General features: G+C 45.2%; 2 protein-coding genes across 4 annotated transcripts in view; one reads left to right on the top strand and one right to left on the bottom strand.

Annotated features, from left to right (window-relative positions):
- Nucleotides 1-15,730, top strand: part of homer1 (homer scaffold protein 1) — an 80,402-nt gene that overhangs the window by 34,857 nt on the left and 29,815 nt on the right. The window contains exon 1 of one of the 3 annotated variants that reach the window (XM_080907847.1): nt 4,905-5,043. The exons of 1 other annotated variant lie outside the window; for it this stretch is intronic. The gene's annotated coding sequence lies outside the window, so the exon portion shown is untranslated. Of the gene's footprint in view, nt 1-4,904; nt 5,044-8,109; nt 8,194-15,730 lie in introns of those variants that run through there. One more of the 3 variants, XM_080907848.1, reaches the window with a different exon arrangement.
- On the bottom strand, nt 811-4,922 carry dtwd2 (DTW domain containing 2). The gene is made up of 6 exons (XM_080907905.1): nt 4,749-4,922; nt 4,428-4,518; nt 3,043-3,137; nt 2,762-2,960; nt 2,072-2,200; nt 811-1,640 (listed from the first exon to the last, which is right to left on the bottom strand). Exons 1-6 carry the CDS (start codon nt 4,913-4,915, stop codon nt 1,461-1,463), a joined length of 861 nt encoding a protein of 286 aa, XP_080764031.1. The 5' UTR covers nt 4,916-4,922; the 3' UTR covers nt 811-1,460.

Below are 15,730 nucleotides of genomic sequence, written 5' to 3'. Positions count from 1 at the left end.
ATATATGCATTACAAGTAGATCTCTAATCAATAAAATATGTAAAAACCTGTGCGACTTTTAATAACTTCATTCAATCCCGCTGTTTTTTATATTCTCTTTTGTGTAAAGTAACTACACTTTGGGAAACGTGTATCTGAGAATGTATACTTAAGTTTTGGATTTCTCCTCTTTTCTACATTTGAGAGGCAAATATTAGGACATGCAATATATTACAATTTAAATTATGTATACACAGATGGATAAAGCTGATGAGCCATACTACAAACAAATGGGAAGAAGTTGTTTAAGCTAGGTTAAGAAAAGAGGTGACAATCAGTGAGCAGCAGTGGGGTATAGAGGGTGGCAGAGGGTGGTGCAGGACATGCGAGGACAATGAGACAGTGGTGAGGTGTGCAGTATGAATGACAGATGGGTTTCCGGTGGGAAGGGAAGAGTTACATCAGGGCTCGCCTCTGACTCCCCTCTTGTTTGCAGTGGTGATGGACAAGTTCACAGATGGGGTTTGGTAGGACTTGGCATGGACTATGATGTTTGCAGAGGACGCTGAACTGTAGTGAGAGTAGAGAGCATGTGGAAGATAACCTAGAGAGGTGGAGGTATGCCCTGGAGAGAAAAGTAATGAATAAAGAGAAGAACAGCCAGACTGCTTTGAGCTGATTGGAGGATAGCAGTAAACCAAATAACCAGAGTACAAGCAAGGTATGCAGAAGAGCGTCTCTGAATTCACAACATGTTGAACCCTGAAGCACATGGGATATCTGCTGCGACATTCAGATAGTAGGACCAGAATTTGGTGTAAACAAAAGAAAAATTCTACACATATTCCTAAAATGAGATTTGTTTTCCATTTTATTGATAGTTTGTGGCATTGAAAAACTGCAATACTTAAACAGCTTTTTGTAACATCCAACAAACATTATTGGCAAGCCTCCAAACACCATTTATAAAGCTATACATTTATACAGTATAGTGCAAGTTTCAGTTGTCACTCTTCTTACCAGTGTGTTATTTGTCTTTGGTAGGTTTTGTGTTGCTTTCTGTTTATTTTATTATTTTTTGTGGAAATTGAAATTTTGCTTATTAAAAATATCAGTGGAATCAGTCCTTCCACATGTGACCTGCTGTATAGCCACGTGAATCCAATCACAACAGAACCACCACACGTTTCTAAAAAATTCAAGCTATTGTGATGTAAACAAAGTAAGAAACCTAATTTATTCTTAACTCTGATGCTTCAAGTACAACATTTATTTGTCAGTAATTTACTTACAATTAATGACAAATACATAAATTATATTTATCAGCATATACAAGTGTTTTTACAAAAAACCAAAAAGGAAAAAAGTCCCCTTATGTCTCATCGTTTCCATCCTTGTACTCTGATCGCACAGTCCGACACAGTGCAAACAGCAGGAGAAGCAGAGCTGACAGGGCCTGTCCTCTCTGCTCTGACATGCCCTCATCTGGGGCAGATGCTGTGGTCACTGAGGAGTTTCTCCATCCTCTTTATCTTGCGCTTGTTCTTTGGCATGGGCTTGTCGTACATGCCGTTCTTCAGCAGATGTTCCTTGCTATGATGGATCTGAGCGCCGTGCTGAAGCTGGAAGGAGCAGAGTGCTTTCAGGGGCTTGAGCAGAACCTGCACACGCACAGATGGGAATGGAAGGAGAACGCGATAAAGAACACCATGCTCTGTGTTTTGACATGATTCATGATAATGAACCTACAAAGAATTACTGCCCAGCTTCTCACGCACTCTTATCTCCAAGCTTCATTTTACCATCCTTTTACCCTTTTCATTTAGCCTACCCACTCATCACCCTTGTTTTAAGAAGGCAGCAGCAAAAAACTCATTTTATTCTAAAGAGCGGAAATGTCCATTTAGCAATGATCTGCTGAACACAGTCAAGCATTTAGCATTAAAATCTAGATATTTATCTCAGCAGTTGGTAGAGACTAAACACAGTGTTAAAAGTAATGCAAATATTAGATGTAAAAATAATTATGATTCTGTATACTACAGATTTTAGATATTTATTATACTACTATATAACCGTTTTGGTATTTTACCTCTTGGATCTCATCATTCCGCTCCAGGATCGACAGAGCGACAGCGGCACATTCCAGAGTAGACAGACAGATGTTGGAAGGTTGTGTGCGGATCACGTATTGACTTGATAAAGTCCTATTGAGCTGCACCTGGTAAACCAAAGCAGAAGTGATCAGTAATCACAATGTTGATGTATGAAAAGCAATGAATTTTATGAAAGCTGTAATTCTTAAGGAATGCACCACACTGGCAGTTTTTCATTTAGGGCTTTCAGCGTTCATCTCTGACAGGTGTGAAGTTTCAAAGTTATGGTTTGTCCATAAACACGTGATCAGAGCTGGAACATCTTCTAATGTTGGTTGTCAACATTACACACATTCAACTTAGAGGCGGACTGACACAGAATTTATGACACAGATTTATCTGATATCAGATATATGAGCTAATTTTTCCCCCCTTTCGGACTTCTGTGTTTCATTTACTTGTTTACGTTTTCCCTCACTCTACCTGGATCAACTGATTTGTGTGTTTGTGGCGTTGTATTGACTAATCACGTTTGTGCACACCTGCATGTTATAGTTCTGTGTCAGTTGGACACACAAATCCAAATTTTCCACCCAATTCAGGCTTTAAGAACCTAGAAAGAAAAAAGGCTTAGCAACTGAGAGAACAGAGTTTATATTCTCTACAACGTCCTTTAATATGCGCACCTGCTTGGGCAGGTGGAAAAGGCTGTTTTTGAGGAACATGTTTTTGGCTTGGCTCCATGTGCCGTCTATGATGATGACATTATATTTCGTAGTGCCCACTTCTTGGTATTGCACCAACTCCTCAAGGTTCTCCGATTTAGGTCCTGGGTACAGAATCAGCGTTCTGCTGTCCCGGCACACCGCAGCCAGCTCCGGGTGCCTGCACAGAAAATAAATGAAGGCAGAAAATAAAAATTTAAATATAACACATATTTAACTACGCTCAATTAACGCATACTTACTTTTCCTCATTAAATCTCCTTCCAACTATGACATTGCATTTTCCTTGTGGCAAGCAAGCAGCAAGTAGAGGAACTGTGCGGAGTACTCGGCTCTCCTGCAAGAGATCGAAACCTTTAGTCTCTCATGTTAACCTTTTATAAAATGTGTGTTCATTACTGTCATGAAAGCCGCACATTATAGAGTCCACTGTCAGGAGCAAGACAGTAATCTGATTCCAAAGCATTCAAACACACCCGATGGCGATGTCAGGGTGATACACTGAGAAATGAGACACTGATGTTCTTCTTATTCATCCACTAACTCTCAACACAATATCAGTCTTGGTCTGGTGCAGATGTACATGTATGCATCTTTCTGGATATGGGTCAATATCAAAACTTGCCTTTAATGGAAATAAGTCAGCAAAACATGCGTGGAAATGGTGCGATGTAGAAATTGTTCTTTCAGATAGTTTGATTAATAAAATAAGCTATGGTTGTATCAGCTGATACAGGCATCAATGTATATGTTTGCCATTATTATTATTATTATTATTATTATTTATTTTACAGGAAACAGTTTTTCCAGCAGAGTGGACATCTGTACCATCATGCAGGATTTTAGATTAGCGAGGTAACTTAACTGGGAATTTTCCGTTTTAGTGCAAAGTGCAACTAATGTCACTGTTTGTTTTGATAGTAAGATTATTATAGTCCATAATGTTTGTCTCTACAATTAATACTTTTGGGTGTTTATTTTGCTTAAATATTCATCAGCATTTTTAAACCAAATCAATCTTAAACAGTTACAGTCATCTTAGTGTAAAATTCCCTCTCTCTTTGTTACTTTATCAGCTTTTCTGCTGATTCAATTAAACCCATGTCCTATAATATATTATTGTATATAGCATTTGTATTCTATTTTATACGATTGTATATAGCATTTTATTTTTAATTTATTTTATTCTACTCTATTGTGTACTGTATCTCATAGATATATTATTCCAGTGTTTTTTCTCTAATTTTTCTATGTAACTTTGCACTGTCCACTGCTGTAACAAAACAAATTTCCCCACGCGTAGGACTAATAAAGGTTATCTTATCTTATAATAGTTTATTACTTATATCCTATTTTTGTCAGCCAGGTCTCAAAGTGAAACTCATGCAAGATCAACTTGCTAGGCAAAAAATAACCCATAGAGGCTCAAATCAATGTGCAATACATGCATACAACAATACAGCTAACACTACCACACAACATAAAGTTTAATCTAACAGATTTTTATAAACAATAACAGTGACTTTTGGAGGCTTTTGAAAGACATAGATGTATTTTTGAAGCTTCACAAACGCTACATTTAAACAGATCAAGGACTCTGGGTCTTAAAACATGACTTTTGACTCACCTCTGCAGGATGCTGCACTACGTACAGACATGTGGAGACCTCCAGAGGTTGTGGTGGAAGAAAAGGACATAGACACACCTTCTGAGGGCGACTACATGGGAGGAAAGTTGAAGACGTGAGGCTGTGTTTTCCCAGTTACTTCCCAGCCTATAGCCCCCATCTGTGTGTGTTTCAGCTGGTCTTGAGCTTTTCTGTAACGACACGGATCTGTTCCCTCATTAAAGCATGCCAGCTACGCGAGGAGACGGGAACATTCATACGCCGCCTGGATCAACCAACTCGGCTAACTACTAGCATGAGCTGCTCTTTAATTCAACTCACCGGCAACGGAAACATGTCGGTCTTCTCTCGCCAGCCTCCACCGGAAGGGCAGCCAGATCCCCAAAAGCGTCAACCAACCCGTCCTCCATCGAGGAGCCGTCGCACATTTCTGGGGCGTTTTGTATCTCTTGAGTGACGGCGGGACACAGACTGGGAGCGCAGTCCATTGTGGAGTTAGCAACAAGCTAACCTGTGCGAGTACCCAAACACTGCGCCGTCTTCTGGTGTAGAAGTAGACCGACTAGAGAGAGAAGGCACACGGCGGCGTAATTAAAAGTGTTTCGTAGAGTTCACAGTGCGTACGCTTTATATTTCGGGTATATACCTCGCCTCTACAATGGATGAAAAGAGATGAGTACACAATGCACATAACTGCTGGTGGTAGGAAATGTTTATTACAGGAGAGTCCGAGGCTGAATTCGTTTATACAAAGTGTTTCTCTTCTTTTTCTTTTCCTCCCATCTCCTTTGGTATGCGTCTATCGCGTAGTATGTTATATACATTTAGAGTTGGATGGCTAAAATAACTTGTTTCATAATCATAACAGACACCTTTTCTGGCTACGCTTACCTCGTTAGTAAGGTAAGAGTAATGATCTATGGGGCGACTTCACTTGTTGCTACTGCAAGGTTAACCAGTAAAAAGACTAAAGCTAGATCGATATTATTAACCAGTATTAGCCATTATCACAGGTATATATGATATTAGCCCAGATGATTTCCCGTATATGCTAACAGAAATTAACACAGAACTTTTTGACATCCGGGGTCTCAATACAGATACAGATACTAAAATTAAGACTAGTTCCTTATTTTGTCACATCTATTTTTTTTTTTTTTTTTTGTCATATCCAAGATCAGTGGTGCAAAGTGAGCTTCACAATAAGCTGTTAACTATTTAGTTTGGAAGTTGTGTGTGACTAAATAATAACCCCATCATTTCCCCCTTTCTCATAAGATTCAAATATACTCTCAATATGTGTATGTATGCATATAATCCAGACTGCTTTCATGCATCATTGGTAAAAACGCCAATCATGTCAGAAACAGAATACTTTTATAATCTCTAAGGACAATATATATATACTGGTATATAAATCGGTATATATTCAGTTTGCCATCATATGCAACAAAGAAAAATAATATATTATTGTTTGAAGAGCTAAAAAAAAAAAATAGCAGCTATTTAAACTTTCATTGTCGAAATTGTGTTTCATTACAATTTTTGCTGTCCTTCTCAGGATGATTACAGATGTTCATAATCAGTTCATAGGCATAAATATAACAGCAATCATTTTGTTATACTCGTCGTTGTTTTGTTTTTCATTTTCAGTCAGTTAGCTGTTTGCTGTTCAAAAACTCAAGTTACCAACATGCACTGACACATCCGTTCTATTTATTGTATTTCTGCGACACAGTTGCTTGTAAGTTGTTAGTACTTCATTAACTCAGGGCTGCCACCTGTCGGTGTGGAGGAAAAGGGTTATTTTAAAAAGTACGCTGGGTGTCGCCAAAGGCTATTTAATGTAAAAGTAAGGCCGCTTTAATATACTTGGAAACACAGCTTTTGCCCCACGGAAGCAAAATAGTTATGTACACTTAGTTGCGTATGCATTTTATTCACACATCGTTTGTCCATTTGAAAATGGATATCTGTGAGTTTGTTTATAGTTTGACTTTGAAGGTCAGTCGACACAGGGTCACAGCTGAGGCTTCAGAACGCACCTTGGATTCAGGCGTAAAGCAACTACTGTACAGTGTATCTGCAAGCAATGCAAACATGCAGAATACTGTACACCACAGTGCAAAAATTAAAAAAAACAAACAACCCCAAAAAGTTTCTCTATGTGCATACATTGGGGAATATTTTGTTCATTTTGAGACAGCTGTGCTAAAGCAGACTAAAACGAGCTACGTTTGGTTAAGTTGGAGATATCTCTTCGATGATGCAGGAGAAATATACGTAACTTTTATAAATGCCTTTGAACATTTTTATGATAATTTTTTTAAAAAGCATTTGCAAAATTTTATAACATTTGATGAAGATCTTTAATTACAGATTATTTTGACAGGGTGCTAAACATCACACCCCATTTGGCTTAGCGACAGATGCACATTGTCAAGAAGTTTCACGTTCCAAGCACATCCGTGATTAAACAAAGATTTGCAGGGTGGATAATTTGTCAGGAATAACCACAGGTAAATAGGCTCATCTGCACGGATCACAGACTCTGTCTTGGATGTTTACAAGCGGTTGTGCGGAACACAGGCTCCCAGTTTAGATAAGGTGTCGAGTTAATGGCCAGAAGGGCTTATTTATAGCTGAAGATGCACCCTGACACCGTACAGACACCGACACATGCACACTTATCCTTTTTATTTGCACATGTGAACCACTCTCATCAATCATGCTATGACTCATGCGCTATTGGCAGACAGTTTGGCTTCACCTGCAGAGACAAAGGATATATGATCAATCTGAAGGCAAAGGTTTTAGATAAGACTTTGATTATATATGCAAATCTGAGCTTTAAGAATTTATCTTAATTTAATGCACTTTACATTTACTGACATTTTAAGCCCAAATATGGATATTGATCTGTTACAGCACTTAATACCAAGTTTATTGAAAAAGACTGTAGCGCACTAAAGTATTACACACTGTCCTTTGTTTTTGGCTTGCTCAGTTGGAAAAACTGTCGAACTATCTTCTTGTTTCTCAGCATTATTCTCTGTTGGATCTGTTTCTGATGACTTAACATCTGTCTCTAGTTCAGTTTGTTTTGTAACTGTTTCGGTCTGGCTTCTTTCTCCTTCTTCTGGTTTGGGGTTTTCTCCTTCAGTTGGCTTTCCATCTCTCTCATCTCTGGTGGTCACTTCATTCCCGTCCTGTACGCTTTCAGCTTCTGTTTTGGCCACAGCCAACGCATTCTCTTCTCCATCTCCGTCGCCTTCATCAGCAGTCTCTGCCGGCGATGCCGTCTCTTTCTCCTCCTCTCTTTGCTCCTTCCCTCCAGCCTCTTCGTTTTCCTGCACAATTGGAGTCAGAGGCGTTAGATCTAGACACGTCTTAGGAGGGGATGCTACTTTTCTCCTAGGAGGAGCGACTGGCTTGTCTATTTCTGAATCTTTTTTCCACAAATCCCGAACACAGACATTGCTCTCTTCCAAGGCTGCGGGATGATCATCTATACTTGTCCAGTCTGCTTCCTCTGAGGGAAACTCAAAGCAAGAGATGCTAAGTTCATCGACTGGGATTTCTGTTGGTTTTTCAACTGTTATAGACACACTCCTTACTGTCTTGGATTTACTCTTTTTTGCTGTTTGTGTGTCGTCTTCTTCCAGAAGTCGAGGGAAAGGCTCTATGTCGCACGGAGAAGAATTGGCGCTGGACCTGAAGAAGTCTGTAATATCCTCCTCTGAGTTAGGCACCTCTCCTTTTTCAGGTTTGGTCACAAAAACATCAAGATCATACAAATCCTCGGACATTATCCGAGGTCCTTCCTCTGGGCATTTTTCTTTATCTGTTGGTTCCCCCTCCACAACAGGAGTCTCATCTATCAGGACATATTTCTCTAAATATCCCCTGGCCTCTCGGTCTGAATGCCTGCTGTGGAAGGACTTCTCCGAGGTCACACTTTCAGTGTCTTCTTCTTTTTTCCGGCTGCCGAGTGCTTCCTCGTAAAGGTCTGTATAAAGAAAGGCCATGGCTTTGGGTTCCTCCAGCAAAATGGGATCAATAATTTTCGGAGGCCCTTCGGGTAGAAAGATTGGTGTGAGGACATCTTCTTGGCTTCCAAACAAATTCGAACCACTCTGTTTTGAGGGAAGCCTAGATAGTGCACTTTCTGCTGCTCCGCCTCCATCTGTTGCCCCTGGACCTTTCAGAAAGTATTCGTCTGTACCGCCATAAAAGACTTCATCTAAAAGCTCGTTAGCAAGTTCCACCAGACTGATTGTGTCTGACTTGTCAACATCTGCACCTTTGGTGCTGGTGCTTTCTTTAGTCTGTGCATGTTTCTCAGTGTACTGACTCTCAGTAGCAGTCTTTGCCTCTGGTTCCACCTGTCCTCCTGCAGCCACAGCAGGACCTCCTGGAGCTTGAGCATCAATCAGGGCGAATGCCTCAAAGTAGTCCACATTTCCTGCTGCTGCTCTGCTTTGCATTCTGGCCACGGGAGCTCCCGGTGGATCCATGGAATCTAGATCCACAGGAGGGTGGGGGCTGGCTTGGTAATCTATTGTTGGGCCCGTCTCTACTGAGATCAGCAGCTCATTTTCATGGATCTCCTCACTAGCTTTAGGAACAACACTTTCCTCCAGGTATGAAAGATTGTCCACCATTTCTTTGCTGACTTCTTCATCCACGGTGGCCAGTTTTTGGGGAACAACAATGTTGAGGATTTCAGAGCCTTCTGACACTAAGCTGAACAGCTGCTGCTCTTTGTCTTCCTGAGGATCAGTTGTTTCGTCTTGGTCTCCTTCTCCGTCACTTTTCAAATTTGGTTGAGAGACTTCCACTAACTCTGGCCGCCCTGAGATGTTCTCAGAGCTTTCTGCCAGGACTTCTCGCTTTCTATCTGCTTTGCTTTTCGGCCCACTTGCCCTCTCCTTGGTTGTCTTCCTTCTTGAGATAAGCTCCTCATCCATGACAAAAATGATTTTGCCTGCTGGATGAGACCCAGGTGTTGCAGGCTGTATTGCACTGAGATCCACAGAGGGGAGTCCAGCTTCAGACATCCATGGTGTGGTGCAGCGACTGGGGGTCGTCTCCCATGCGATTCCGCTGTCCTCCCCTTGCATAGTTACCATGGAGAAGGAGGAGTCCATCATTAGGCACTGCATCTTAGGCCGGACATTATCATCGTGGACAGCCTCGCGTAAGCTGAAGGCACAGTAGCGCAAAAATATTGGGAGGTTAAGGGAAAACTATACAAAATATGTCCTAATAACTTCTAAGTTGTGCAGGTGTTCTTTTGCTTTAATACTTTTTGCACTGCGCCTAAAGCGAGAGAAAGAGTCTCAACTTATATTCACCAAAGTCTGAACTGCATAAAGCATCACATCTATCAACCTTTGAAGATGCTTGTTGTGCTCCATGAGCATTTTTACGTCACACAAGTGTCATTAAGTAGGAAGAAAGAAAGAAATTTCACCCTGCAGAACTTCCCATTCTGCTTGACCAGTGCAAACATACGAACATGTGGCATTTCCTCCATAAATTCAGCATATTTTATTACTGTAAAATAAATGTTTCACCACAGACTCTAATTCCTAAATGATCAAAAACTTTCGTCTGTGGTAAAAAACAAAAACAAAATTGCAAAACAAATCTCATTAAGATGAAACTTTAACCTGCAGCATAAAGAGCACCTGTTTTGAAGGGTCTCCACTTCATCAGTAACATCAAGGTTTTGTTCTGTAATATCTTCAGATGTCAACACAGTCATCTCGGGGTCAACATCTGACTGTGCAAAATCCTCCATTGCTGTAGCCATTGTTAGCAGTATGGATCTGCTTCAGCCTCTCAACACGACTCGATGCTGCTCTGCTGATCACATACGAAGCGAGCGAGCGTGCTCGAGTCGGGTTTTCATGTTCAGCATAATCTTGAAATAGAAAACTTGCCTTCCACTGTTTCATCTGAAACATTTGCAGCATGCAGGGAGAGTAATTCGTCTCCTGTTCACAATGGTTGAACTCTTGAAATCACTACATACAGATAACAAGTTAATCTGGGTTAAGCAGTTGCAAATAATCTGAACTGTGAAAATGCAGGAACATTAAGGCAGTGTCTCTGTCTTATTTATTTTTGCCAGGTCTAATAATAATTTTTTCTTGGCATCATGTATCTGATATCATTAGTCTCTCTGTAAGTGAGTTAGAGGTAAGATTGTTTAAAATCTTTAAGCTGTTTTTTTTTTTCATGTGCAACAAATCACATGTCAATGAAAAATAGTAAAAACCAAAATTGTGATTAAAAAGTTAGACTTGTCATGCTTTTCTGTCCCACTAGTGAGCATTTTTTGTGGTAACTGGCCAAATAAGTTTTTAAAATCTGCCTTTCTTTCATTTTGATTGAGCCACCTGCTCGTGTCTGTCACACAGAGTGTCAGAGATGCTATGTGGGAAATGAAAGCGTGAAGGAGTTGGGGAGGGTTTAGTCAACATGTTCTATCTGGGTAAAAGTTCCCCAGTGTAAACTAGTCTGACATACCCTGTGCATCATAAAACTTTCCAGTGGGCATGCCAAACTGTGAATTTAATATTATATAAATTTTGAGGCAGTAATCACACACAACAAGACCGGGAAGAAGTAAAACTGAAAAGTCCAAGAATATAAATTAATCAATAAACACAAAACACTGGGCCAGTAATTTGACATTTATGTTAGGCTGCTGAAAGGTGTCTCTATAAGCGATTGCACCATAGGTTATACTTAGTTTGTTACAGGTCCTGTAGGAAAAAATGATAAAAGAAACTTTATCTCTAAGATCCAGAGAAGAAAACTCCCGTTATTTTAAAACATATATCATTAATTGTCATGGTCCTGGGCCATGTGGGCCCAGTATTCTTAGTTTTCATGTATTTTTGTATTTTGTTCTTTATTTAGGCCATGCTTCCTGGGTTGATCTGTTACGTTGTTCCTTATGTGTTTTCCCTTCGTGACTCTTACCCCCTGTGTGCCCCTCTGTGTATTTATGAGCCCTCGTCTCTCTTTGTGTTTTATTCTATGTTTTCCCCAGCCCGTTATGTCTGCGTTCTCCCCGTGCTCTCTCCCCTCCTGTTTGAACCTCTGTGTACTTCCTGTTTTACTTTGCCCATCTCCCATCAGTGTTACGTTCACTCCTGCCGTGTCTTGTTATGATTATCAGTGTCACCTGTGTTCCCCGTGTGCATCCACTTCCCCTGATCATCCCTCATGTGTATTTAGTCTCTGTGTTTCGTACAGTCTGTGTCGCGTCGTCTGTGTTCCCCCCCTCCGTGTTTCCATGCCTGGTCTGTTGTCTTCCAAGCCATAGCCTCACCATAGTTTGTTCTCAGTTTAGGTTTTTGTTTAGCCACGCCATCCCTGCTGTATTTGCACACCTTGTTTTCAGCCATATTAAAGGCTCGCCTTTTGTTAAAACTCACTCCCGTCTGCTCACTTGTGTACGCACCTGGGTCCATTACACGCATTCTCCACTCGGTCCGTCACAGCGGACCGTGACAGTACGACGCGACCATGCCGGACCCAGCGTCACAAGACCAGGAGATCATTCGGACAGTGGAGTCGCTATGCGGCGGTTGGCTGCAGTGTTCCGGGGAGGAGGACCGGGTTGAGCTAGCCCGCCAAGCCGGAGTATGCGTGTCCGCATTCCCCTGGTTATGGGAGGCGCTGCATCCCCTCATCATAGACTTTCTCGCCTCCACTCTCCAACTCCGCCCGCGACAGCAGCTGCCCGGTAAGCGTGAGCCGTCGCCTGAGCCATGCTGTAGCTCTGTTTCCCCGCTGCCTCGTGAGCCTGAAGCGGTCAGAATCGGTACGGTGTGGCTCACCGCCGACACACCCTCGGCTCACGCTCCATCGGCTTCCGCTTCCTCGCCATCGCCTGACTGCACTACGCGGCTCAAGGAGATGCCAGCTGCTATTGACTTTGGTGAGGAGGAGCGGCAGCAGGTATTACGGGCGTATCGCGAGGACGAGCTCCGCTGGAAGCCCTGGCTCATCCCCGAGGAGGAGTTCTCGCCAACTGCCCCGCCTCGCACCTGCCGCCCGCCCTCGCCGCCCCGATCGGACTACTCGTCCCCTGCTGTCTTTCTAGCACGGATGTGGTTGGAGGACGAGGAGCCGGTCGCCAGGGACAGTCAGGTTTTGTCCACAGCCGCTTCACGGGGAAAGCGGCGTTCTCGCCGCCGTCGCGCACTGCTACGTCCTGTCTCGCCCTCCACGAAGCGTCCCGCGGACGCTGTGGGGGTCCTGGACGTCGATCACGAGGGGCAGCAGCACGCCGCAGGCGCACAGCTAGTGGAAGAGTTCGGGAGGCGCTGAACCTGCAGTCGGTGGATTTCTCTGAAATAATGTCGGATGCTGGGAGTAAAGGTTCAGACTCGAAGTATTCTGTGTCATGTGACTTTCGAATTAATGTGTCGAAACCATCAGCGGGCAGCCCTAGTTGTGCGGGTGATCAAGAAGTAACTTCTGTTACCTCTGACAATTTAACAAATGCTACGCCACCTCATGCCGGGTTTGAAACGTTATGTGAACAAGTTACCGAGTCTGAGGAGAGACTGCCTAGCTTTCCTCAGGGAGCGACTAAGGACTGTCTGTACTGCGCTGAGGTCTCTGGAGAGGAGGGGGCAGCAGCTGTCCAGTCCGCACCCGTCCTAGTTCTGTCCCAGACTCCTCCTATAACGGAGGTAAGTGACTGTGCTTTCTCATCTCATGAGCCTGTCATAGTGGAGTGTACTGGGCTACCCTTTTGTGGGCCCAGTTACGAAGAAACTGGTACCAAAGACCGCTCCACCATTAACCATGATTTCATAAACATCCATGCTGTGGCCGACCTACCTCTGGTTAAGACTAAGGGCCAGTCAGAGTCGGGTTGTGATAATGAAAGGATTGTGTGTAACAGTTTTGATGAAGCGCACAATGAAATCACAAACCATATTCCTGACTCTGTAGGATCCAGGATTTTTTCTAGCGTTGCTCTCACAGTCGCGCCACATGAAGCCCAGGTTCAGGAGACGGCGAAAGGGGACCACACGTCTGCTGTACAGGTTGCTTCTCAGCCTGCTAGGAATGGCGTGAGCTTTCTCTCCGCCTCAGACTGCCTTCTGCTTCAGCCGTCTCTTCCAGCTGGAGGGCCCGAGGAGCCCGTTCAGCCTCATGCCACGTCTGCTGTACAGGTTGCTTCTCAGCCTGCTAGGAATGGCGTGAGCTTTCTCTCCGCCTCAGACTGCCTTCTGCTTCAGCCGTCTCTTCCAGCTGGAGGGCCCGAGGAGCCCGTCCAGCCTCATGCCTCGTCAGCTGGAGGGCCCGAGGAGCCCGTCCAGCCTCAAGCCATTTCAGCTGGAGGGCCCGAGGAGCCCGTCCGGCCTCAAGCCATGTCGGCTGGAGGGCCCGAGGAGCCCGTCCGGCCTCAAGCCATGTCAGCTGGAGGGCCCGAGGAGCCCGTCCGGCCCCAAGCCATGTCAGCCGGAGGGCCCGAGGAGCCCGTCCGGCCTCCTTCCACGTCAGCCGGAGGGCCCGAGGAGCCCGTCCGGCCTCCTTCCACGTCAGCTGGAGGGCCCGAGGAGCCCATCCGGCCTCCTTCCACGTCAGCTGGAGGGCCCAAGGAGCCCGTCCGGCCTCCTTCCACGTCAGCTGGAGGGCCTGAGGAGCCCGTTCGGCTTCCTTCCACGTCAGCTGGGGGTTCAGGAGAACCGCACCAGCTTCATGCCTCGTCAACTGGAGGGTCCGAGGGGCCCGTCCGGCCGCCTGTCTCCGCTGGAGGGCCCGAGCCGCCCATCCAGCCTCACGCCTCGTCTGCTGGGGGGCCCGAGCCGCCCATCCAGCCACCTACGCCTGGTCCAGCCTCAGCACCAGCTCCTGCTTCTGCCACGCCTGGTCCAGCCTCCGCCTCTGCTTCGCCTGCTGCAGCTCCAGCCTGTGCTTCGCCTGCTGCAGCTCCAGCCTGTGCTTCGCCTGCTGCAGCTCCAGCCTGTGCTTCGCCTGGCCCAGCCTCAGAGTCGTCGCCTGGCCCAGCCTCAGCCTGTGCTTCGTCTGGTCCCGCCTCAGCCTGTGCTTCGTCTGGTCCCGCCTTGACTGGTCCCGCCTCGACTGGTCCTGTGCCCACCGGGCCTCGGCCGGTCCTGTGCCCACCGGGCCTCGGCCAGTACGCCTGACACTGGAGAGCCGCCGCTGCCTTGCGCACTGCCGGCCCCCTGAACTGCTCCGCCGTCGCCGCCGCCGCTGCCTTGCGCACTGCCGGCCCCCTGAACTGCTCCGCCTTCGCCGCCTCCGCTGCCTTCCGCGCGGCCGGCCTCCGGATCTGTTCTGTCACCGTGGCCACCTTTCCCGTGGCCGGCCTCCGGAACGGTTGGACTGGACTTTTGTGTTGTCGCCTCTCGGGTTGGCCTTCGGGCCTCTTTGGACATTCGCCTTCCTGTTCTGGACTCTTTTGTGTATTTGTGGACTCAGTTTTGTTCTCGTGCTCCTTGTTTTTGGTTCGTTTTGTTCCCTCCGTCCTGGTCCCCCGCCTCCCGCCCTGGGTGGGGTGTTTTCTGTTTTGCTTGTGTTTTGTTTCTCGGGTTTCGGCTGTCGGGAGCCAGCCCTTTAGGGGGGGGGGTGGTGTCATGGTCCTGGGCCATGTGGGCCCAGTATTCTTAGTTTTCATGTATTTTTGTATTTTGTTCTTTATTTAGGCCATGCTTCCTGGGTTGATCTGTTACGTTGTTCCTTATGTGTTTTCCCTTCGTGACTCTTACCCCCTGTGTGCCCCTCTGTGTATTTATGAGCCCTCGTCTCTCTTTGTGTTTTATTCTATGTTTTCCCCAGCCCGTTATGTCTGCGTTCTCCCCGTGCTCTCTCTCCTCCTGTTTGAACCTCTGTGTACTTCCTGCTTTACTTTGCCCATCTCCATCAGTGTTACGTTCACTCCTGCCGTGTCTTGTTATGATTATCAGTGTCACCTGTGTTCCCCGTGTGCATCCACTTCCCCTGATCATCCCTCATGTGTATTTAGTCTCTGTGTTTCGTACAGTCTGTGTCGCGTCGTCTGTGTTCCCCCCCCTCCGTGTTTCCATGCCTGGTCTGTTGTCTTCCAAGCCATAGCCTCACCATAGTTTGTTCTCAGTTTAGGTTTTTGTTTAGCCACGCCATCCCTGCTGTATTTGCACACCTTGTTTTCAGCCATATTAAAGGCTCGCCTTTTGTTAAAACTCACTCCCGTCTGCTCACTTGTGTACGCACCTGGGTCCATTACACGCATTCTCCACTCGGTCCGTCACAGCGGACCGTGA

Source organism: Rhamphochromis sp. 'chilingali' (assembly GCF_963969265.1).
Source record: "Rhamphochromis sp. 'chilingali' genome assembly, chromosome: 2".
Lineage (NCBI taxonomy): Eukaryota > Metazoa > Chordata > Actinopteri > Cichliformes > Cichlidae > Rhamphochromis > Rhamphochromis sp. 'chilingali'.
Note: the sequence above shows the minus strand (reverse complement) of the source record. Positions and strands in the feature narration are given on the sequence as shown.

What these genes read in the sequence shown, in the direction of transcription:
- dtwd2 (XM_080907905.1), bottom strand. Translation starts at nt 4,915, where the DNA reads ATGGACTGCGCTCCCAGTCTGTGTCCCGCCGTCACTCAAGAGATACAA. An exon ending in TAGTGCAGCATCCTGCAGAG is followed by an intron (nt 3,138 to 4,427) that starts GTGAGTCAAAAG and finishes GATCTCTTGCAG; the next exon opens with GAGAGCCGAGTACTCCGCAC. An exon ending in AGGAGATTTAATGAGGAAAA is followed by an intron (nt 2,961 to 3,042) that starts GTAAGTATGCGT and finishes TTTTCTGTGCAG; the next exon opens with GCACCCGGAGCTGGCTGCGG.